The 25528-nt window shown below is 40.9% G+C and overlaps 1 protein-coding gene across 2 annotated transcripts in view; it reads left to right on the top strand.

Annotated features, from left to right (window-relative positions):
• The window catches only part of CRHR2 (corticotropin releasing hormone receptor 2), a 1750647-nt gene that overhangs the window by 1347594 nt on the left and 377525 nt on the right, over nt 1-25528 (top strand). For both annotated transcript variants that reach the window (XM_086940889.1, XM_086940890.1), the window contains one exon: nt 12352-12469. In XM_086940889.1, coding sequence (XP_086797015.1) covers nt 12352-12469 — 118 coding nt within the window. The remainder of the gene's footprint in view (nt 1-12351; nt 12470-25528) is intronic.

Below are 25528 nucleotides of genomic sequence, written 5' to 3'. Positions count from 1 at the left end.
AGGTGGGAGGTGGTTAGGAAATTTAACAAAAGAAAAACTTGCCAGCTAGTTGCCATAGCCAGCTGCCGCCTCTCCTCGCAGAAACAGGAAGCACCCAGGTATCCAAACTCCCCTTAACAATTACAACGCTGCTGATAACAGCATTGTGATTGGTTTTGGCGGCATGGTTCGGTGCTCAGAAAGGTAAAGGGAGAGTGGTCATGTTCTCCACCCGGGCTGTAATGCAGCCTAGGTGGAGAACATGCAAAGTGCTCATGACTGTTTGGCGGGCCCGAGAAACTCGGCCAAACAGTAATGTGCACTTAAGGTGTGATAGTAGCCATTCGTCTTCCCCAACGTCACAGCCATCGCGGTAAAGATCTCTCACAGTGTGCAGACCCACCTACTGCCAAGTAGTAAGCTCCATCAAAGGGGTGACCCATCCTTCCTGGGGCATGCTCAAGGCCAGTATAGCTGGGGCATTTGGCTGAGTTGCTTTAGTGAGAAAGAGGCTTTGTTTATAGCAACAGTGCGCCATGCATAGTAGAATAGGACCCGGAAATGGTTTTTCAGAGCAAGGGTAAAAGAGGTGCAATATGCAATGCAAACTCCAGACAGGGTAAATCGTGGCAGTGTTGGCAGTCTGTAAGCCTGCCATCCACAGGGACATGCACTGTAGCTGGGAGGTCAAGTAATAATGCTCAAAGTTCAGGATAGCCAGCCCACCCTCAGTTGATAGATATAATTCACGAAATGCAACTGTGCAGCTTGTGTTATGCCAGAGAAGCTCTAGTATGAGATTCTCAAGAAAGTAGTGATGCACGTGAAGGGGGTGATTAGTAAAATAATATAACAGATTGGGGAGCATCACCATCTTGAGCGATACAAAAGGGGATGATGGACGGAGCGTTTGAGCAAATCAAACACTCACCCCCAGTCAACTGATCTGGGTTTACTCCATCACAATTCTTTAGCTCACTCAGCCACCCCAGTTCAGACATAGCCATATGCAAATCAGTCTGACTCTGTGCCTTATGGGAACAGTCTAGCCCGAACTGCCAAGCCATGTCTTCCCTGGACCAGAAACAAGCATCCTGGGACCGGTTTCGGATTCATAATTCTCATCAGCCAGGCTATCTTTAATCCAGTGGCCAAGTGAGCAAGGGACTCACGTCTGAGCATACCCTGCCACACTTAGGGCGAACAAAAGCGATACAAAAGGGGATGATGGACAGAGCGTTTGAGCAAATCAAACACTCACCCCCTGTCAACTGATCTGGGTTTAATCCATCACCATTCTTTAGCTCACTCAGCCACCCCAGTTCAGACATAGGCATATGCAAATCAGTCTGACCCTGTGCCTTATGGGAACAGTCCAGGCTGGACTGTTCCCATGAGGCACAGGGTCAGACTGATTTTGAATGCACTTGCCACTGATGATGCACAACGATGAAGAAAATGGTGTAAGGTTGTTTTTGTCTATTCTGAGAGTTCCTATTTGACGTTGGAATGGAGTAGGACCAAGTCTAATTAACAAATATCTGATCCCTGCCTTGTGTGGCTTAGTGAACAAAAAAGGACTTGTATGCAGCCCCGGGGATTAACCAGTGAAGAAGACTTTGCACTCACTCCATCCATTCTCCTTTGTTCCGGTGGTACATCCTAAATTACATGGATTGTTCAGACGTGAATTTGGTGTGCCACAGTACTCGAACTGCACCTCACTGAAGAGGTCTAATGAGAATAAAATACAACTTTTCTTGTGTCCCGTCTATAGTGGTCCTGGAAGTTCAGGTGCTCCCATTGGAAAAGAACAAACTTTGATTTTAATTCCGCTAGTGCCTCAATAAAGTGGCAGAACCAGCAAACAAGATCAACTCAAGAGAGGTGGTGAGCAATGTCCATAGCTTACGCTTTGAAAAACATTCCACCTATCATCTTTTAATTTCATTGTCAGGAGAAACTGTATTTAGAATTGTTTGAAAAGCAAGCCTGTAATACAACATATGTGGAATCTAAATATAGCTTGTGTGGAATCTTTTCAAATTTAGGGCCACATGTAAACTCCTATTTTGCAATCGCAAACTGTGCAACTCGCTAAATTCGGCCATTTGTGAAAGATAAATAGCCGCTCAAGATGTATGAAAGGCTTTGGCAGTGTATTTTTGCGATTACTTAAAATTGCAACTACAAATAGGTAATCATTATTTGTGATTCTCTAAGCACATGTACCAAGCATTTTCTAAATTCTAACTTTGCTTTTCGTAAATGCTCCAAGTCGATGGTAACCATGTGCACATGTGGAAAATGCTGAAAGTGCCATAAAGCACACACATGCACCTAGGGCATGTATGCATGTTACATGTGCACATTTTTTGGGGGGATGCTTTGGGGGGGGGGGCTTAGGCCTCTGGGCACCCTTGGTTTTGCATGACTAATTTGTGATTACCAATTAGGTAATTGTAAATTAGCTAATGCAAAACTATTCACACCTATGGGCCTTTGGGGCCATAGGAACCAATGGAGTAGTATTACATTATAGCAATGACTTATTTACCGAATCGCTATTTAGTAATTTAAAGAAATCGCAAAAACTTTAGTGATTCCTTACAAACATCGCATTTTGAGATACCAGATAGCGATTTGGTAATACCAAAATGCTATTTTGAAACATGTGGTCTTAAATTTCTTTTGACATATTCCAATGTATTTATATAAAAAAAGGCTTTTGTTTTTATGTAAACTAATTTAAATTAATATTTTGATTTCCCATTATCATATGGCATTCGCAATGCAAATGAGTATACCAAACTAAATACATTTCTATACATGCCATCCTTCTGTGTTAAACTATTTCCTGACCAATATAATTTTCCATTAATTCATTAAAAAAAGAGTCTGACTCTAAAGCATGCTGAAAACAAATAAAAAAGGATATGCAATATCATAGCCTTTTAACATTTTATTGAAGTTCACAAAACAAAGGGGGAGAGAAGGCGGGAAAGAATATGGGGCTTGCTTAATTAGGATGTAGAATATTATTTTAAGATTTTAGCAGGATTGTACCATCGTCCAATAGCAATCATCCACAAGGGCAGTGCACAGATATAAGACTGTCTCACAACTATTGGGCCACCCCACTTTTGATTTGATTGATTTGCTTAAGTGTTTTTTCTTAATTTCCGTGTTGTTTTCAGTAGTGTCTGTTTTTCTGAAATGTTACTGTGGATCAGTTCAAAGACTTACAGTATAATTATAATATCTTTTAGGTTTCAGCCTTCTGATTATCATTGCATCTGTCCACATCCTCTTCCCCCACCCAGCTGCACTATAGTTTATACTTTATAGAAAGTTCTCCTGTGCATTTCAAATCATAGCTCATTGATCTTTTTCCTGCCCTTTATCTGAAAACATTCTGGATATTCTTTGCAAATTTACTAAATCACTGTTTCTATTAGTTTTATTTACCCAATAGCTCTTCTGTGCTATTCCATGATTGTATGCTTGCATTACTATCTTATATCTGCTTAAAAAAACTTCAGGTAGCCCAGAATATGGCTGCTAGATTGCTTTTGGGCATTTCGGCAATAAACAGTGTGTCTTCTCAATTATGCTCCCTTCACTGGCTTCCTGTTGCTTAGAGGGTCCGGTTTAAATCTCTAGTGGTGGCCCACCGTGCCCTTCATGGCCTTGGTCCCCCTTATCTTCAGAAGCGGTTTTCTTTTCACTTCCCGGCTCGTGCTCTTTGTTCTGCGACTCAATGTCTTGCCCGGGTTCCTCGCTTTAGGTTTCAGGGGAAGGGTGGCAGCTCCCTCACTGTGAAGGCCAGTGCAGCCTGGAATGCCCTCCCCCTCTCCCTGCGGTCTATCCAGAACCTTAAGACTCACCTTTTTGTTTGCTAATTCCTCTTGTACCTCTCAGGCATCGCGCCGGGACACTCTTGAGTATCCGCGCGCACTACAAGTGGACTTAACATAACATAACATATTCAAGAGTTTTGTGGGGCCCTGACATGTATGAAACTGGTTAAATGTCCTTTTCATACCTACTGCACAGTGCAACGCATCATGACGTAAACCATATATGTGAATCTCTTTTGAATAATATATTGAATCTAATGCTGGAGCGAACCTCATGGCCCACTTGTAATTTGACCTTTTGATGATCACAACCCCTCCCTACACTCATCAAAAGTAACAAAATGCATATTATATTCTGCACCTCAAAGTACATAATATTTATTTATTTGGAGGGAACTTGTTAGGGGTTACTCACCACTTGCATGTTGCTTCTGAGTGCTAAGCGAATGTATTAAATGCAATTATTATTTTCATCTTATATGTAAAACATGATATAGACTTCTGTCATTTTTCAGATTGATATTCAACTTGATCTTTGTTCTGTATCTTTCTGTATCTTATTATTCTTTACATTAACTTATTGGACAAACTCATTATTAATTGTGAAGCACTTTTAGTGGTCATCAACACAATAGAAGCTGAATGGGGAACAAAAGGACAGCCCATCCCCCACTCACTGCACTAAAGATCAATCAAAGGACTGTCCCTGGATATATGCACCAGGAATTCTAATTCCAGCATGAGGGGGGTATAATAACTTCATCCAAAACTCCCTCTAGGACCTGCTGGTCGCTATGCAGTGGTGTATCCTAGTTCAAATATAATAAAATCAACTACCATCAAAGACCCACCCATAAACTGAAAAAAGTGTGGAAAGGAGAGAAAGCACCTCACGGTTGCAACACTAAGGGGGATGCTGACTGGTACTCGCCAGCAAGCCCGCTTATCATCATAGTTTGCTTTCTTTCCAGAAAAGAAATGTGTGTGCTCTTATAAAGTAAACCTGAACCAAATGAAATCAAACAAAAATAGAAGAAACCTAAATGTGAATGTACTTCCTGCGCATGCTATAAAAATGCATAACTTATGGACCCCGTGAGAATACACACAGATAATCCTCACCATTAAAAATTGCTTGAGTAAGGAATAAAATAGCTTGATAAATTGGGATTGTTTTTAAATTGTAGAATGTTACAATGAAGATCATGGAAGGTGGGGAAATGTCCCCGTTTTTTTAACTTAATTTTCTAACTCTGGTTTTCAACCCAGTTATTAAAATATCAGGGGCTAATGAATTGAGAACTGTAATTCTTTGCCCATTCCAAGATGGTGCCCGCGTAGGACTCGACCCGCATGAATCACCTTCTCCACGTGATCGGGGACGTGTAGGAGTATCTAGTTCTATCTGCGCCTGGTGTACCTGTGGTGGGATGATCTCGGACGCCGCAGAGACTTGGTAGCGGTAAGCGGGAGCGGGGATTGAGGCTAACCGGCGGGCATTGTGGCACCATTTTAGAGCTATTTGATTTTGGTAAAGCCACGTGGCTAACTGGTTTACCGCATAAATAATAAATGGGTTGGAATGTTGGTTGGCAATGTGTTCAAAATAGAGTGACTAGGTTACGACAGAGTGTGAAGCCGGCAGCTTTTGTGACATGATAAAAAGCCTCGCGATGACGCAAAATGTATCAATACCATTGATGAACCACTAATCGAAATTGCGTGTTGTGGAGAGAGTGCAGGGCTCCCGAGGGGGCTATGTGGGTTAACATCGAACTCTGAGGTGCACTGTCTCTTTAACTTCTACAGGTGACAGGACCCTTTGGCAGTCACTAAGTGGGTACGCGATCAGCTGACGCGTGGCTTTCGCTTTACAAGGTTGCAGGTATGCAGTCTAGATACAACGGGGTTGCCAATGCACTCAAACAACAGTAGAGCAATTGTTATGTAACATACAACGTTCAGTACAGAAACCAAAGTGACAAAAGATTTTCGGAAACTCCAGTGGAAGAGTAGTCCGTTGGAGTCCTTTAACCGGGCCGTGTTCCTGTCCAAACAGGAACACGGCCCGGTGAGAGGACGCGCCACACGCCGCTCTGGGTTACACTAAGACTCTGGCGCCCTCTTGTTACAACTGAAGTCGTACCCGACTCCAGGATGGGTTATTACAACCTTAATACCCGTTGATAACGACACTTCGTGTTATTATTGTACATCAACATCCATCCAGTAAACTACTCTTCAATCGCCGGACGGTTTCTGTCCACTAAACCTCCTCACACTGGGTGGAGACCAGTACCCTGTTGTCTCTTCATCTTGCATATCGACAGTCACGGGCCCGGCTGGGTCGGAAGTATCACCAGCTGTGCGACCTTCTGATTTTGACACAGCCATTTAGCCCTGAGGATTCACAATAGCAATGAAACACGTGTCGGCTGGCTGTTTGACATATTAAAGGACTCCAACGGACTACTCTTCCACTGGAGTTTCCGAAAATCTTTTGTCACTTTGGTTTCTGTACTGTACTGTTATGTATGTTACATAACAATTGCTCTACTGTTGTTTGAGTGCATTGGCAACCCTGTCATTTCTACAATTGGTAGCCCTGTCTACTCATTTGGAGTGGTTCCAAGGACTCTCCACTCGCCATTTTGCACCACCTGATAATTAGCCATTTTATTCCTAGTGCGCTCATACAGGCTGTGCACCCAGTTGCTTCTCTGGCTAAAAGCCTTGAGGGATCCATGCAGTCTAGATACAACCAAACGGTATGGGCATTTTCAATATCTTGAGTGAAGACCTATTGTATCACTGGGTTGAAGTGTGTTTTACAGATGGCACTAACTTCTGTTTTGTATTTTACTACCATCATAGGTTTGATGTGAACCTCCCATGAAATTCTAAATTGGAAACCCACTAGCCCTGAAGAAGTTGCTTGAAATTTGTCACAGCAATGAAACATGTTAGGTAATAATGATTGACTATGGCTCTATGAGAGCCATTTTTAATTTGGAAGCGCTTACAGCACTGAATAAAAGTTATCATAAGCAAGTAAGCTTTACCAATTTTTAATGGTGAGGATTTTCTGTGTGTATTCTCACGGGGTCCATAAGTTATTCATGTTTATAGCATGCGTAGGAAGTACATTCACATTTAGGTTTCTTCTATTTTTGTTTGATTTCATTGGGTTCAGGTTTACTTTATAAGAGCACACACATTTCTGGCTGGCGAGTACCAGTCAGCATCTCCCTTGGTGTTGCAACCGTGAGGTGCTTTCTCTCCTTCCCACACTTTTTTCAGTTCATGGGTGGGTCTTTGATGGTAGTTGATTTGATTATATTTGAACTAGGAAACACCACAGCATACCAACCAGCAGGTCCTAGAGGGAGTTTTGGGTGAAGTTATGATACCCCCCTCATGCTGGAATTGCCTCCGTGGGTCAAACTCATAATAAGGCCCTAAGACAGATACAAGGATGAGTAGGAGAAATGAAAGAAAAGCTTGTATGATGATAAAAAGATCAAAGTCCAGTTTTCTTAGCCCTTCTTCAAACAGAGTCAGTTAACTATTTGTCCCATAGAAAGGTAGGTGAGAATAATCTGCTCTAGATCCCTGGTGGTGCCTTAGTACTGGTTGAGTGCAGCACCTTCCCCACTGAATTACTCACATTTGCCCTTTGTTCATTAGAGTGGAGGGCTTTGTGAAACAGCATGCTTTCTATTTTTCTCTATATTGTATAGGGGCACATTTGCCCCAATGAGGGGTTTAATATTCCTAGTCCCTGCACATTTTGTCTCCAGGGCTTTGTCTGGGTGTGTTTTCCTGTTGAAGGCTCTTAATGAAAATGTCTTGTCTGGTACAAATCCTAGGGTAAGCAATGTTGCTGTTGGATATAGACTGTGAAAAAAAATTGTTGCTGAAAAACCACTTATCCATTGTGATTTAAACAAAGTAAAATACATACTTTTCTCCATCAGATGACAAAGCAATGTCCGTGAATCTGCCCTGCACACAGGACCACAGGCACCAGGGGCTACCACGACAGGAGCCGCATCACTGCACCATGCCCGCCGGTGCTTAAATCTGAGCAAGCGCTCCCACAATGCGGGACGCACGGGGGGGGGCACCCGGGCCAAGTCTGGGCTAAGGGCGGGCCCGTCTGCGCCCGTCCGCGGCCGGGAGAGGCCAAGCTGGGCAAGGGCTTAATTCTTTGTGTTTTGGCCAACGTACAATCAGGTGTGGCGGACAAAAATCTGTCAAGGCACCTGTTTGCGTTTATATTGATTGTGGTGACTGCGACCTGCTTTAGCTGTAACCAGCCACAACTCCACAACTCTGTATTACTTGCCTACGTTCTGTAGTCTTTTGTTGTTACCCACATTTGAAGCTAGGAGAGTTTGTTCTTTGTCTGGTACTGTGGGCTACACCAAGTATTTTATCACCATAAGTGCTACCTGGTTAGTTGGAAATGGGCAAAAGGAATCTGACTGTGGGGGGAGCTTCAGGGTCAATTGCTGCCGGCTCAGCTGGCACGATAGACTTTTTTTATCGAGGGCAGCTGATGCCATAACGAAGGAGCTAGCCCTCACTGAGAAAAGACTCTCCCTGGAAACTGAGAAAATGGCACTGGGTAATGTTGGGCATAGTTCGAACCAGGAGGAAAACAGGGACCTTATTGTAGAATCAGGTACCCCCACACCATTGAGCGCACTGCTGGAAGGACAAACGGGTTGTCAGGACAGGGCAAATCAAGACCAATCTACTTGCACTCCTGTGGCCATCATAACCGTAGGTGATGACTGGGATGGCCCACCAACAAAGAGAAAAAGAATTGTGGGAGGTAAAGCCTTGAGAAAGCCTCCACAGACCAAATCCACATCACCACGGGGAGCGGTATTGGCTAAGGCAAATTCGGATCTGCTGCTGGATAGCCCTTTTTTTTAGACTTGAGTCTATGACTAAAGACTTACTAGCACCCGTAATTGCCAAGATAGAAGACACTTTCATCTGGTACAAAGGAAACCTCCTAAGACCTGATACATAAGATCACCCACTGGTGTAACATTAATGTGCTAAATGGTACAAAATGTACCCCCGATATCATCATGGCTAGAAGGTTTGGTTAGATCGGCCACTGGACAAGGAAAAATATGGAGGGGGATTTTATAATTGTTAATTTTAAGTATTGCGGGCAAGCGAGAGTATTACTAGATTGCCAATATGAACATGGCGCCGAAACTAAGATTAAAATAGTCCCACTACATACGTTATATCCTCCCAAATATTTTCCAGTAAACAGCTATCGGGGCTTGCCTGGCTGGCAGAAACCCTTTAAGCTACTCACACGCCCCCAAGAAAGTAATTTTAATACTACACTATCTTATCAAATCGGTTTTTACCACTAGCGAATTTGCAAGGACTTGATACAAATTATTGACTGACAATGCCAGTAGGAAGTCCAAAGGATAAGATCTCTCAGCCGAAGCTCATATAGAACCAATAATACTTGCCCCCACTCCCTAACGCTTGTCGGATAATTCTACCCACTCCACTATCATCCCAGGTAGTCCTAATGATGCGTCTATGAAGGTATTGTCCTGGAATATAGCGGGACTGAGAGCAAAGAAGGGGGATATCCTGTGCGTAAACTTCCTCACTAATCATCATATAATTGCCCTTTAAGAGACTTGGGAATCTATTGACTGTTTTTATCTTGATGGTTGTACCTCTTTTTGCAAATATTCAATCCCGTTTAATATGGGCAGAGCCAAGGGAGGTCTCCTTTTAATGTTCAGCCTTAAACTCTGTTATAGTGCTAAATTTATCGATTCCTCATCACCCTATGTGCTAGCAATGTGGTAACCTTTTACAATTCCTTTTCTAGGACCCATGAGATCGAGCATCTCCTGGCCCTGGAAGAATTATTGGGGTACATTACATACCAGATTGCAGTTTCCCCTCGGCTAAAATGGCTTAGAATCTGGACTCATCCCCCCCAATCTAAACTAACTTATAATTTCAGATTGCATGGCACTGGAGAGAGCCCATTATATCCCTTGGCTCAACTACATAAAGGAAGAAACAAAACATCTAGGGCGCCCAGATTTGTTTTTGACCCCGAAGCCTTTGAGCGAGACTGCGATTATAGATTTTAAAAAGCAGTTTGTGGATAGGCGGAAATGTCTCAGGGAGGAGGCTGAGTTAGGCAAGCCCTCGTTTAAATGGTATGTCACCCTGAGTCTAGGACCTAAGCCGTAACCTTATCTATCTTATGTTAAAAACCATACCACTGTTTTGTTTTAACAAGATTTCATTTAAACATGGTTCCCTGGATGCTGGCATTCCTGAGAGGATATTCAAAACCTGAATTGTTAAACCCTTGCCCATGCGATAACTTTTCGGAACAGGATACTTTGCATTTATTGTTTTTTTGTACCCATTATGAGTTTTTGCGTAGGAAGCACATCCTCCCCCTACTTAGAGAATGCCAGTTTATCCAAGTGAGATCAGCTGTGCTTTACCTTCAAATGCTGACATCACCTATGGTTTTTCTCGGGGTCGCAAGTTTTTTAATCGGGCCATCAGACTTAGGAACAGATCACTTTCGTAATAGTGATTTTTGTGTTGTTTGCAGGCATAATTGCGTTTTCCCCTTTTTGCCTAGTGTGGTATACTTTAATACGTGATATCATTTATGGATCAGGTCTATTTCCTGAGCACAGTGCACTTTATATGATATTGGCATCTTTTTAAAGACGCTTTTAGATATGATTATTGTGATTGATATGCAAGATTGTTTTTTATTGTTATGTACTGGGCTGGAATGTGTATTCTTTTTTTTATTATTGTATACTTTTATGACTCGTGGCTGTCGAATAAAGTATTTCTGACTGACTGACTGACTGACAAAGCAATGATTAATTTGTGGTATGATGTGTTTGATCTCGTGAGGCGTAACGCTATTTTCATTGCTTGGTTCTTTAACCACTGAAATTGACTTAAAAACTTTCTCGAATGGCTTGATACCTGTTGTCACAGTAGTTCAGGAATTTAATCATTCACGTTTGGCTATGACTACAGTGAGGATGAAGGAGAACATTGGCTTGACCTTGCTCAGGATGTGTACTTGAAGATAGGCACTCTGTTTTCACTGCACTGACTTGTATAGGAGTGAGAGTGTTGGGTTCATGGTCAACACCACAGGGGGCCCATTAGGATCTCGTGCGGATCGCCACCGCCCATATGGCGGTGGCGATCCCCCCGAGATCCTACCCTGCCCATCATGGAAAGACCGTCCACCGCTTTTCCGCCCGGTCAACGAGTTGACCGGGCGGAAAAGGGTTTAATATGGTGTCGTGTCTGCTAGACACCGCCATCCATATTACTATGCAGGAGGGAACATGCCTTTCTGTGTCGTTAACGCCGCTACGGAAGGCATGCAGTGTTACACATTGGGTGCCCGTTGGAGGCCCCCAGGGACTCTTAGGGGTGGGGGGTGCACACCCCCCAGCAGTTCCATGCCCAACATGGCAGGCACCGCGCGGTGCCTGCCATGTTGTGCATGGAAGTGCACAACATGCCTTCCTGGCATTCTGGCGGGCAGTGCTGAGTGCACCGCCCGCCACAATGCCAGGAATGCAGAATGCGCCCGCTACTGTGGCGGGCGCATCCTTATGGCACCCACGGGACCCCAAAGTCCGCACGTCATTCTAATGGGGCCCCAGGTGTCTGGAATTGTTTGCTACAGTAAGGGGATACACAGGATGGTGGGAATGTGGAATGGAATTGTGATTGGATACATTTACCACACACTACATTTTCAGTCTTTGAATAATTTCACCACAGGAAGCCTGTTTTTCTGGTCACAAAGCGGGGAATGGTTACCAACTGTCCAGGGCAGATGGTGATCGTTTGTAAAGTGTAGGCTGTCAATTTCAAACAGTTTACTTCCTGCACATTTAGGACTTAAGCATCAGGAGGAGAAGACAATGGCCTCACACATTGACACATGCTCTCCTCTATGTCAAGTTCACACTTTTCATGGCATTGTGCCCCCTCCCCAGCTGGTGGTTTGTATCTCACTGCGCAAATTCCCTTTGCACAGCAAAGGGTTTCTGAATCTTTTTCTACAGAAATGCTGCAGGCAGCTCTGTTAGAAGCAGACACTGGATGTTTCCTCATATTCATTCCAAAATACAATCAAGGCAGGCTATGAAAATGGAGATCGGCCATTTCTGATACAAAGCATGATAGCAACTTATTGATTAATGACATCAGCTAAGGGCATATGTACACATAGCCTAGTCATGTGGCAAGGTCTGATCCATGGGTGACCACACACAGAATTTGACAGGTTTCAGAGGAGAACAAGCTTATGTTTACCTTACAGTGTGCCCCTATGCTAAGCCCAATAATGTTATGATTGGTCTTTATCAAGAACAATTATTGCTGCAATGTACTATAAAACATACAGATAATAATTGTAAATATTCCTGATTTACTTCTTCTCTAGGAGCATCAGATGCCTTCGAAATATCATTCATTGGAACCTGATCACAACGTTCATACTCAGGAATGTGATGTGGTTCCTGCTTCAAATGATAGATCACAATATACATGAAAGTAATGAGGTAAGAAATCTGGTTTGTGTATTATGATAAGCTCAAGAGATTAAATCAGAAAGAATGGTGAACTTTGATCAAGCCTTGCATGGAGAAAAGGGACAAAGTAGGTGACTTTGTGTGCTCCCTTATTGTAAATAGAACATGGATGTCATAGTCACTGGTGGCGTAGTCTGAAAACGCAATGTTTCATGACTGCCTTCCAACATGAATTTTCTTTTGCTATCAGGGGATTTTTTTCTCAAAATAATACATAATCATGCATTTGCTTATATAATCTTTGAAATCCACTGGGTTGTCATCAACCCTGCATCGGTGATGAAGAACCGTATTTTTATTCTACTGGCACATCTTCCTCACTCTGACACTACCTTGATAAAAAAAAAACTACTTCTATTTCTCACCTTTCTCACCTTTGACGTTAACTTTGCAATGGACATCACAGAGGTAATGTCTCAGGACGTCTGCGCATATTGGCATAAAGGGGCTCTTTAGTTCAGAGAAATAAAACAGTTCTCTTTACCTAGTCCGCCATTGCTAGCAATGACTAACAATAGGTATTCTAGAATGCTGCTTTGTTTGAAGATGTCTGCTGGAGTTTTGATCCATAGGGACTGCTTTAAAGTTTGGCTGATGGGTTACTGTTAGAAATGGGATCTCTGGTTGGCTAAGGCTTGCGCAAAAGCCAGGCAGAGACCACCACTCTAGTCAGGGCAAGGGAGAGAACCAGTTACAACTGGTTCTTGAGCACATTGTTTTGCTCAGCCCCTCTCCCTATTCACAGGACAGGTTAGGGACAGCAGACGCACCACAGTGGGCGGAGCTAGCATTGGGGAGGGAAGGCCCAGCCCTATTCAGGTCCCAGGTGCACTCTTTCCTGCCATCAACATGCAGATCTCCCCATTCACCACCGGGCAGACCCATCCTGACTCCTGGAGATAGGCACACCAGCCAGCTCCAGCCAATCACAAGCCAGACAGTCAATTCACATTCACTGCACAGACATGCCGACTTCTAGAAGTGGCACTTCTACACTAGACACATTAGATCTGCGCACACCATCACACAGCATTTAATCTCACGAGTTCGCACATACCAAACTCGCCACTACACTCCCCACACATCCGGAACTACCATGGACACACATATCCCCCATGCATTCCTATGGGAGGGCAGGCCAATCTCACCTCACACACTCAAGCTGCGCGCACTTTACACTGGGACACAGTGTTAAAGTGCGCAGAAGCCTAAAACAACAAACACCAGCTCACATTTGAAAGCAAAAAGTTTAGGGGTGAACCTGCCAAAAGGGACAAGTCTAACAGTTACTCTGTCACAAACGTGACGGCTACCCCATGTGCCATATTACAAGTGCATTATATCCAATGGCTCTTATAATCAAGCAAACTCTAAACCAGGCACATATTGTGACCTCGTTCACCAGATGGCCCCTTAATTGCATCCAGTTATCATAACATTAACCTCAGCTATTTGCATATCAATGTAACTCAATGTTCAATTAAAATGGATATATTCTCTCAAAAAATAGGTGAAACTTTGACCCTTAGGAGTCCAGGAAAAAATAGATGGTTTTGGCCAATATAGACACTTATCGAGATGAAGCCAGATATTTTCAATGTGTAAACCCAACCCATACACACTATTTGCTCCCTTACATCTACCTCTTTAATCCTTGTTCAAACACTGCATGGAGGCTGAGCAAACCACCTGCTGCTGGTTTGCAGGAGTCTGCTCACTGTGAAACAATGGGTGAAATTCAAATTTTGTTTTCTAGCCAATAATGGACTATCGTTAGATCTAGGCATAGACAGAGAGAACACTGATGCCTCTTCATGCAAGGCTACACAGTGAGCTGTGCCTTCAATTTGCCATTTTCATTGTACAATGGGAAAGCTGGTTATAATTTTTTTCATTCTAAACTGCATGGAAATGTATAGAAATGTGTAAATGTATAGAAATTTGTAAATGTATAGAAATGGGGGACATTTGACCACATAACATGTTTTTTCCTAAGAATTATAGTAAGACGATTGTGCCCCCTTAAAAATCACAGCTAACGTAAAACAAAGTAAATGCAGAAACATTAAAAAGGGAATGCAATTGCTAATTCACCATCTGTCAACTAACTTTGTGGCATTTATCTGATCTTTTCCCTGGGTTCTTGAACAGCAAGTTGTGATGGGGCAGTTTTATGGTGTGTAACTCTTATTTACCACTGGTGTCCTGGCCCTTAGGTTTTGTTGCAATACTCATTTGTTGCTCATATCTCATACTCAGATGTTGACTTTACTAGGGGCATGATGATCAAGTTTGAAATCGAGCAAGAGTTAAAAGTATACATGTCTTTGTCTACAGTGAATAAATATATTAGACTAAAAATACCATGGGCACACAAAACAGGAAATACCAGAAATTCTAGTTTTGAGGTATAACCGTCAACAATCTTATAGTAATTGTGCAGTGAATAACCACTTTTCAAACTAGCACTAGGGTTACGGACAATATAGGTCTATGAGCTGGTGATTCAAGATTACAACAATTTCTGAAATTCTCTTCCTATGAGCAAGCATTCTGATTTACCAAAAGAGTGTATCAGTATGTAATACTAAAGAATATTTTCTACAGTGTGTCCACAATTTTTCAGGTTTTTAGTAGACCTGGGTGCAAAGGGGGAAAACACAATAGAGCGGGTCCAAGTTAATGGAGTAGTCATCAAAGTAAAAAACTAGGAATGTAAAAATGCATTAAAAGTTAGCAAAATTAGGTTTTTAGCATGAATTGGGGCAGGCTTGTTCCTCTTCTAACTATTTACATGCTAAAGCCTACCTTGCACAAAAATGGATACCAGCACAATACTGGCACAAGCAGAAATGTCGCTCAGAGAGATATTTTCTAGGCAGCCTAGTCTCCAGCAGATGGGAAAATGATAGGAAACTGTAATCCACAAAAAAACCTTAAAAAGTCCAGACTAACAGTACTCAAAGTGAGTTTTAATATTAAACTAATAAATAATGGAAAAAATGAGACTGAGAAGACCACTGGACTGTGTTTGCTTACATTGGAGGAGGACTTGGATTCCCATAGTGACTCTTTGCACGGAGAGCAAGAGCACTTCCAAGTACGTAGACCGGTCCCACACTGATGGAGACCACTGGACTCTGTTTGTCAACGTTAGGAGAGGAAACTAATGCCCATAGTAACTCTCTGCTGGGTGGAGAGTGAGTGAACTTCAAAGCATAAACAGCAGTCCTGTAGCACTGGAGACACCCAGACTGTGTTTGCCTACGTTAGAGGAGGAATCCAATCCCTATAATGCTGCTCTGCTGGGAATAGTGGCCCGCAGCAAAGTACATTGCTGGACTGTGTTTGCCTATGTTGGAAGAAGACTCCAAACAACATAGTACCGCTCTGCTGGGAGGAGGAGCGCAAGAAATTCAAATCACGAACAGCAGTCACATAGCATGGCATGCACATGGGACACGTGCAGAATACGCCCGGGTGCGGCCTGGGTGTGAACTGAGCCCTATAGAGGCTGGTTTGGGCTACCCTTCTTCTCTAGGCTCTGTGATAGAGACATTTACAGTCATTTGCCGAAGGTCAGATTTTATTCCTTTTGGATCAAGAGTAAGAGAAAAGCTAATACGCTGAAAGGTGGATGAGCTAGCATTGGTGCTGACACCTCCTCAATGGCTAACTATTTTAGTTATTATGTGTACGTTAAATACTGAAATAGGTTTAGTAGAGCAAAGAATTGACACTGCGCAGAAGGGCAAACTCAAGTATCTCAGAAGGTTGCAAAAAGTCAAATAGCAAACAAGACGTGTGACCACCATTCTACAATACGCATAACCCCTCCTGTGATACAGAATTAGGTGAACACTGGTAATGATGACCCAAATCATCACATATTTGGCAAAGGTAGACATGGTAAAAGGCTTTCATATTGAAAAACTTGAACAATTTTAAATCGTTGGGAGACAAAATTTACCATCATATACAAGCCAATCAATAGCATGTTTCTAACTCTTGTGCATCTAAGACGAGAAAACCTTTCTTTTAAAGACGGTGGATACACTGAGATGAGCATTACTAATGATGCTCAGTTGGAAAAAAAAATTGCCGGATGCTACACTTGATGGCAGGATTAGGATTAGTTGAAGAAGGAATAAAATGAATTTACAAAGCACACCCAGTTGATGTCCTGGGTTCATAGAAGAAAACATACTGAGAGTAACTTTCATCTCTAATTGACCCTTGCTTGCTCTCCGGATGTCATTGTTTTAGAAGGTGTTCCTAAGCTAGTTAATGGAAAGAGGGAACATTGGGTTTGAATAAAAAATAAGTTGGCTCATTGACTGAAGCATAATTCAGCGTTCACTGGTGATTTCAATCAAATCCTTTCAGTAAGATGGATTGGTTGGGTTGGCTACTATTATCAATTTTTGGAAGGGGAGAGTGTGGTGATACATTTTAGAAAAATTAATTAGTGGTAAGAAACGTTTTGCAATGCATGACCAATTTTGTGAATCTACCAGACAGAATTCCGGCTCACCTGTTAAGTTATTTTTATAAGCCTTTACCTGTGAATTCCCAAACACATAGAGATCCCACACTCAACTCTATAAAGGGGAACACAGATGTGTGATAGAATAAGTGCACATATACAAGACTAAATGCATCTGGGTGAGTCCTTACAGGGTAGGGATTTGGGAATATACTTATGTTGAATCTCTTCTGGGAGAGAAAGCTGCTTTGTTCGCAAGTTACTCTCGTTCAATAGGACAGAGCCACATATAAATGTCATGCAGAGGTGGGAATAAGTTACCTGAAGATGTGATTAAGGTGGTGCCTTTGATAGTATGCCTTTTAATTTGGGTAAGCATGAGTCTGGTTTCTCAAGGTCAAATCTTAAGAACTGTCTATCTTTAGATAATATGGCCTAGATTCCTTAACTTTGATATGTGATACAAATCTTCAATAGGTTACGTGTATCAGAGCTTTACTCTAAACTAAATCTTGTAAATGCAATTTCCAAACAGTAAGCGAAAGTCCTATTTTTTAGGTATCGTTCTAATGTCTGCAAAGGAAAGGCTAAAAACATATAGTCAGTTGTTAAATATTCCATACTGTCTACTTCTCCTAGGTATCTAATTGCAGTAAGGTAAGTATTGTGCAATATAGATTTTACCTCAATTTTTGGTAGCATTTTCCCAGCAGGGTACGTTGTTCACGACTCAACCCAAAATGTAACTATGATATATTATATCACATGAAAGCACCATGCACATTGTGCTTTTTTGTCTTTATATGATACTCTATAGGAAATTGGGTTTCTGGCGGAGAGGATTAGAACCCTACTCAAGCTGCAACCACAATTGCTGTTGGATTGGAGTCACAAGCAAACCCCAAATTAACCTTTAGAGGCAATGTGTAAAGTATTTATGCAGCATTTAGTGAAAACACAACATGTGAAAGTCCCACACCAATTTAGAACAATATAGTCAAATTTTTGTTTGGTCACTCCATCCTGTTTTGGGAGAGGTTAAACTTCACTTGGAACCTTACATAGTACTGGGGTAGCCCTGTAGTCAAACCGTCCTCACGGGTCCTGCCCTATGGTGTGACCTATTTGGTGTGGGTCCTTGCGGCTTGAGGTTCCACGTGAACTTTAACCTCTTCCAAAACTGGATGGAATGACCAAACAAAACCTAAGGTTGTGACAAATAAAGGAGCAGCTATTTGCCCTTTTTATGAATAATATAGGGAAATTCCCATTCACTATCCTTCCAGGGGGGACAACCTTATCTCCCTGAAGAAATTCCTGCACCACTTTGGGCAACAAGTGAACTGAAACATATTGGCTTTAGGGTCCTAGGACCATAATATCCCAAATACCCCATTGTTCTATATTTTAATATCCCTGTCAGATCCAAGATTAAAGGGAAACCGGGATATGCCAGTGGATGTTTAGTCTTTATCCCCCAGGCCAAACATGTCTTCAAGTACTCCCTGAAAGATGGTCTAGTCCACCCCGACTTATAGGCTTTATGGTGTCCCGATGATGAAGCATGACACCACTAGGGTGTGTGCGGGAATGTAAAACAAATGGAGTTGCCTCCTTTACCACTTCAAAGTGGTGTAAAATATATAGCTTCATGTAAGGATATTCCACCATTGGTTATTCACTATCTAACTGTATCAATAACCGATTTACACGGTTAGGATATTAGGGGGAGTACTTTCTTGTGGATTAAAAAGGTTTATTGTGCCAGGTCGACACTTTGTGAAAGTAAAAAAGCATTTACATACAAAAGGGGTTGTTTCGAGGAGTTACTTAAATGCCTGGATGTCCTCTGTGGTGCGGTGCTGTTGTTGGATATTATTCCAACTCCTTATAGCCAAAAATAAGTAGAAGAAACTGCCCTACTTTTTCCCTCTGAGTTAAGCAATAACTACCAACAGGAGAACTGGAGGACCGGAGTGACCTGGTAGGTTAGTAGGGAAAAAATCTGTTAGGTACTGGGGGCCAGTGTGATGGAAAGCTCTGTATGTCATGACCAATTCTTCAATCCTCACATGCTACTTGTAGGAAGTCAGTGTAATTAGTTCGGGTACAATTGGATGTGGACTCTCCTAGATTGTAATGGTTAAGTGTTCAGGAATTTGGATATTTTAGTATCTTCTAGGGGCCGGAGGGGTGTTAGTGGTGGCTTTTTTAGTTCATGCACTAAGAGCTTTAAGGTGCGTAAAGATGGTAGCTGGCCTCTAATATGTTCGGGAAATTTTGAGAGTACATCTTTTAATATTTTAGCTCTGGGTTTTTGAGAACTGGCACTTGCTTCTCATATTTCTTGTAGCACATTCCTTAGCTTGATTTCTGTGACATTTGGGGGATGGCTGTGTTCCTTAACATTATTAACAAAGGTATCTTTTTTTGGTGGAATTCCTGTAGCATGCTTAGGGTAACTTTTCCAGTTCACTGCTCCGTGCTTGTACTTTCTTCACTGTAAGTGTAGCCAATGTGACAGAGTAATTGTTTTCCTTTCTGTAAAGTGATGTATCTTGTTCTTTCTGTTATTTATTCTGAAAATAGTGTCATAATATAAAGTGTTACGTGTTAAAAATGATATATGTATTTTTAACATTACCAAGCAAAATAATCGCTTTTTTGTTTGTTTATTCATACTTCAGTACTGTTTTTACAAAAAATTACATTTTGTGTTTTCAGTTTTTTTACTAGAGTTTCTGTAATGTGATTCAGGTGTGTCCTTTTCAATAAAAAAAGATGCCTAGTATTATTTTAAATATTTTTTGATTAGTAGTTAATGGGGCAGATGGTTTTTAACCACAGTAGAGTGAGTAAATGTTTTAAATACATTTATTTTTGTTAGTCTTTGTTCAGGTGCATACGTTTTCATTTTGTTGTTTGTGTACAGTTTGGTATTTTCTCACCATTACAGCAATTGCTTTGCAGTATCTACATTAAGAGACATAAACTTAGAACTGCGTTCATTTAAATAATGTTTCATTTTAGTATTAAAAAGAACTTAATTAGTCTATGTTACTATAAATTTATAATTGTCTTATTTTTTAAGGTAGTTGTGCATATTTGTCTTATTCTGTTTGTCGATTCATTTGGGAACATTTTGAAATATCATCTTTTTGCAGATTTTGTGGATGTTGGAGTGGTGATTAGTTACATTTTGTGTGCCTTTTATATTGTTAGTTACATTGGTTGCCTAAATGTATTGGTGAATATTGTTTGTATTGGGATTTTATTGGTTGGTATACTTTTAGTTTGAATTTTTTGTTGGTCATTGCCTTTTGTGATGAAAACTAATTAGCATTTGCAATGTTATTTATATATAATATTATATTTGTTTTAAGGGGATGTGTGATTTATTTTTACATATAAAAGTAGTTACATGAGTTGATTGTATGTCAATTTTTGTTATAAATATATTTCTTCATTACTATTTGTATTTTTTGGTTTATTTTCAATTTTTGGGTAATTTATGCTTATTTTCATAATGTTGTTATACTGTTGTTAGAATACTGATTAAATTTTTTATGGTTATTGATGTTTTTATAAAGAATGTTTTTGCATGATTTTCAATTATATTTATGTAGTCAATATTTGATGTTCGCATATTTGTGTTCGGATATTTGTGTGAAAAATATCTTTATTTGGAGGTCACAATATTTTTGTGTCCAAAATATGTTCTCGATATGAGCAAAAACAGATATTTATGACAGAAATATTTTTATCATTATTTATGTGCTTGTTATTTTGGTATAGGATGACAATATTTTTGTTAACAATATTTATTTTCTGATATTTTATGGAATCAATATTGTTTTTATCAATATTATGTCAGGGATCCACCAGTGGGCAGATATTGCCAATAGAAAATGCCAAAGCCCCAATCTGCCCATCAATCATAAAAGGAACCACAAATGTGAAAGTGAATTTTTCGGTTTATTTTCACTTTTTGGGTCATTTATGCTTATTTTTATAATGTACAATTGTTATACTGTTGTTAGAATACTGATTACATTTTTTATGGCTATTCTTGATGTTTTTATGAAGAGTGCTTTTGCTTGATTTTCAATGATATTTATGTAGTCAATATTTGATATTCCGATATTTGTGTTTGGATATTTGTGTGAAAAATATCTTTATTTGGAGGTCACAGTATTTTTCTGTCCAAAATGTATTCTCGATATGAGCAAAAACAGGCATTTATGACAGCAATATTTTTATCAATATGTATGTGCTTGTTAGTTTAGTATAGGATGACAATATTTTTGTTGACAGTATTTTTGTTAACAATATTTATTTTCTGATATTTTAAGGAATCAATATTGTTTACATCATTATTATGTCAGTGATCCGTCAGTAGGCAGATATTGCCAATAAAAATGGCAAAGCCCCAATCTGTCCATCAATCATGAAAGGAACCACAAATTTGAAAATGAATTTGTGGGGGAAGAGGGGAGTTAAATGGTTAGATATTTTGTTGAGGAACTTTTTTTTGCTCTTTTAAATTGTACTGTAACTTTTCAATGATGGTCAACAAATTTCTTGTATTAAAGTTTAGCTTGTGTCAGATGTTGACTATCCGCTTTCGGAAATTCTTGCAGACGTTAAAGTAAAAATGTGTCTAATGGAATTGTAGTGGTTGGATTTTCGGGCTGGCGGCATTTGACAATGATATCCATAACTACATTAGCAGGGATATCTTCTCGGGGAGAGGCATGTAGCGAGAGAGCTATTATAGGGGAATTCTGATAGGAATATTCACCTATTCCAGCCATTTGTATGGTTCATAAACACGTTCCTCAAGTACTGTTTAATGGATTTGTTTAGCTGTTCATTCTGTCCTTCCATTTGAGGATAATAGCTGATGGACATGAGCTATTTAGTGCCTACACTTTTCATCATCTGCTGTCTCCAGGAAACAGAAGTAAACTGTATGCCAGTGTCCAGTATGAGGATTTCATATAATCCATGTAAATTAAAAATGTTTAAATAAAATCTGCTAATTCCACTGCTGTAGGTAGTTTTTAAAGAATGAAATGGACCATTATGGTGAGATAGTTCATAACCACCAACATGTTGGTGGAGCATTTTGAAATGGGTAAATCTAGTGTAAAGTCTACAGATATACTCCAAGGTTGTGTTGTAGTAGATATTGGTTGTAGCAGACTGGAGGGAGAACTATGGGATGCTTTGGCTTGAGTACATTTTGAACATACTGGTGCATAGTTTCCTTTAGTTTGGGCCACCCAATGTGTTGACAGACAAGGTCCTTCATTTACTTCTATCCTGGATGCCCTGCCACTGGAGAGGAATAGCACCACCTCCTTACCCATTGTTGAAAAGCTGAATTAGGGATAGAAATTGCTTTTTCCATCGACAACAATTTTCCACGAATCCTCTAGTGCTCTGGTTCCTGTTGTATCTGTTGCAGAGAATTGATCTTGGACTGTGTTTTTTGTATATTATTGTCTTGGATTGTCTTCAGTTCTTCTCAAGATCAAAGCATGGTGAAAAGAATGTTAGGAGGATCATCTAGATGCTTTCTGATTGTGTTAAAAAACCATCTGGTTTTCCATATATGTTGCCTGGACAATTGTAATTAGGTGATTGTTTCCTCAGATTTTTTTTTTTTTTACTGTACTTTAGCTCCATCATATCCCATAATGAGTTAGGCTACCCTCTTTGTGACATTCAAAATCTACCTTTTAAATTTGAAATCATAGTCTATAAAACACACTGAACCACCTGAATTCACTAACACAAACTGACTGAGGTCTTTGAGGTGTCAACATTAAGACTCCTAAGTGGAAATGAGCTTTACTAATAATGATTTAGCCCTATGCTTGTACATTCTTTTGGAAATTTCTAACTCTTTAGTTTATTTATGGCTTTTGCCATAGTGCCTCAGATGGGTCAATGTTTGGCCTGGCAACTGTCAGGTTTCTGAGAAGGTGACGCACTGAGAACCCTTAGCCATCCCTTCATCTCTAAGCAGCCCATTGAGAGGTCTGGAGTAAACAGGGAGAGAGAGGTAGGAATAAGAGTGGGAGAAAACCAGGACTGGGTTTTCTCAGATTAGAAACATCTTGGTACTGCCAGCAAACCCTATTTCTTGGGACTCCTCATGCAGCAAGAGGTATAGAGCAGTCAACTAAAGCGAAGAGGGGAGCAAAAGTTAGGAAGTGGTTTTCAACTGGAAGACAATTTAAATATAGCCATGAGTAGTGAAGGAAAAGCTAACCTATTCTGTGGTGAAAGGTGCAATGATAAGACTTTGACAGACCAAGTACCCTGCAAACTCCCTGGATGCTGGGGCTGACCACTGAAAAGAAAATACAGTTAAAGGAACAACAAAGGACAAGAAACATAACACCTCAGGGCAAACTGGACTGAAGGCCTACACCAAGGGGAACTGAGAGGGAAGGAAAACAACAAAGGAATGGAATGAATACAGATGGGAACTCAAGCAAAAGCAGGAAAACCTCATCAGCAACACATTACATTGCCAGGCAATGATTTCTGTAGAATCAGTCTTAAACTCTGCTGCTACTGCCCATACCCTGGTAGTTCTTCCACTAACCAAAAAGTGGGAAGCTAAACTGAAAGAAACTAAGTATGCTGTCTGGTTGTTACGGACATGCTGTATTTAAATTTTCTTTTCTCCAAACCTTCCATCCTTTTCCCAACCCATTCTGAGTTTGCCATCTGCAGGTCTTCCTAATTCTGACATCATTCATACCTCTGCACTTCCAGGTCCCAAGTTTCCTTCCTGCTTCCATGCTCAATATTATTCTCAAAATATTTGATGCACGTATATCCTTATTGAACCCCTTGTATCTAGACCAATATTCCAAGTACACATTTTGCATTGTATTATTATACCTTTTCATTATTAATATTGTGAGATCTACCCATAGAAGCAGCACAGACCATCATAATACCTTAATCAATATAATATATTGACAATTTCAAAACAGTTTGTGAACTTCGGTTACCTTTTTGAGTTTGTAAAAATGCATTTTGTCAGTGGTTTGACTTAGCAGGTGAGTGATAATGGGTGCGGTAGTCAATGTGTTTCAGGATATAGCAGATTGCAGGGATTGCTATGGAGGATGACACCTATTACGTCTATTATGTAGACTTATGTTAAAGGGTCCTTGGTGTTGGCTATATTCTTTCTATTGGGAGAGTTAAGAACATGATTTACTCACTTTTTTTGTAACATTTCCAAAAGTATATAACTTGCCAGTGAGCCCCAAGCAGGCAATAGTTATTTATTTACATGAACTGCAGTGCACCATTCCCTTTTATAATCAGACCAATTGACCTTCTTTAGAAGAGAGAAACAACCACATTACATTTGGCCTTCGCTCTTTTGGTCACTAATCACAATGTTGCAGTCACTGGGATGGACGAGTTGGTACAAGGAAATGTTCTAAGCAGGTTCTTCACCTGTGAATTTCATATTTTGTACACTGGTGTATGGAAATGAACCATAATTAAAGTGATCTGAAGCAATCATCAGCATTTCTGCTTTTAAAGGCATAGTGAAAATATTTGTGTTAAATTGTTGTCCATCAGAGTGGGCAGAGAAGTGATGCCAAAATATTGAATATATAAGAAACAATAACGATATATTTTATAAAAGATAAGAGCATGCAATATTTGGTTAAGACCAGCAGCGGCCGCTGCTAGTAAGAGTGGTGTGGCTGGCTGAGGGATATTTCGAGAGATGATACAAGGGAAAATTAAATAATTAATTAATGTTCCTTCGTGGTCGTCTCTCGAAATCCCGCCAGCCTGCCACACATCCCCACAATTCTTATCTGTAGTGCTTGTGGCTGGTTAAGACACTGGGGTCTCATTACGATGTCGGTCAGAATTACTTCGGACTGACATCGCCGCTGAGCAGAACCGATGACCTCCGGTCTGTGGTCCTGACACGACAATCAGGATGAGAACGCACATGGTGCAGTCGCACACTTCCATTTTACAATGGGAGCTTGTACGGTGGTCCGAAACTGCCCGCAGCAAAAGCTCCCATTGAACAATGGAAGTTTTTGCACATCCCTGCACCATGTAGCAGGCACCTCACGGGGTCTGCGCATGATGCAGGGATGTCAAGGAGGCACCATAAGTGAGCCACAGGGCCACAACCGGAGGGCCAGGGGAGAAGGGAACCCTGCTAAGGGCCCCCAAAGTTGCTTTCTGACAGCCTTTCCATGTCAGAAATGCCAACATGGAAAGGTTGTTAAAAACTGACATCATCATTCTGACAGCAGAAATACTGACCTTAAGTGGGTTTCCGACCAGCTGACTAGCTCCTTGAGCCATTGGAACCAAGTTGGCTTCCCCGTACAGTTTATACTCCTACCGCCAACATTGTAATTCGGTGATCGGAATGTAAACTTTCCCTGATGTTCGGAAAGCCTCCGACCAGCTGCCTAGCGTTTTATGACCAACATCAAAATGAGGGCCTGGATGTTATCTGGGATGGACGACTG

The sequence above is a fragment of the Lissotriton vulgaris genome, chromosome 10, assembly GCF_964263255.1.
Source record: "Lissotriton vulgaris chromosome 10, aLisVul1.2, whole genome shotgun sequence".
Taxonomy (NCBI): Eukaryota; Metazoa; Chordata; class Amphibia; order Caudata; family Salamandridae; genus Lissotriton; species Lissotriton vulgaris.
The sequence above is the reverse complement of the archived record's forward strand: the minus strand, read 5'-3'. Positions and strand labels throughout refer to the sequence as shown.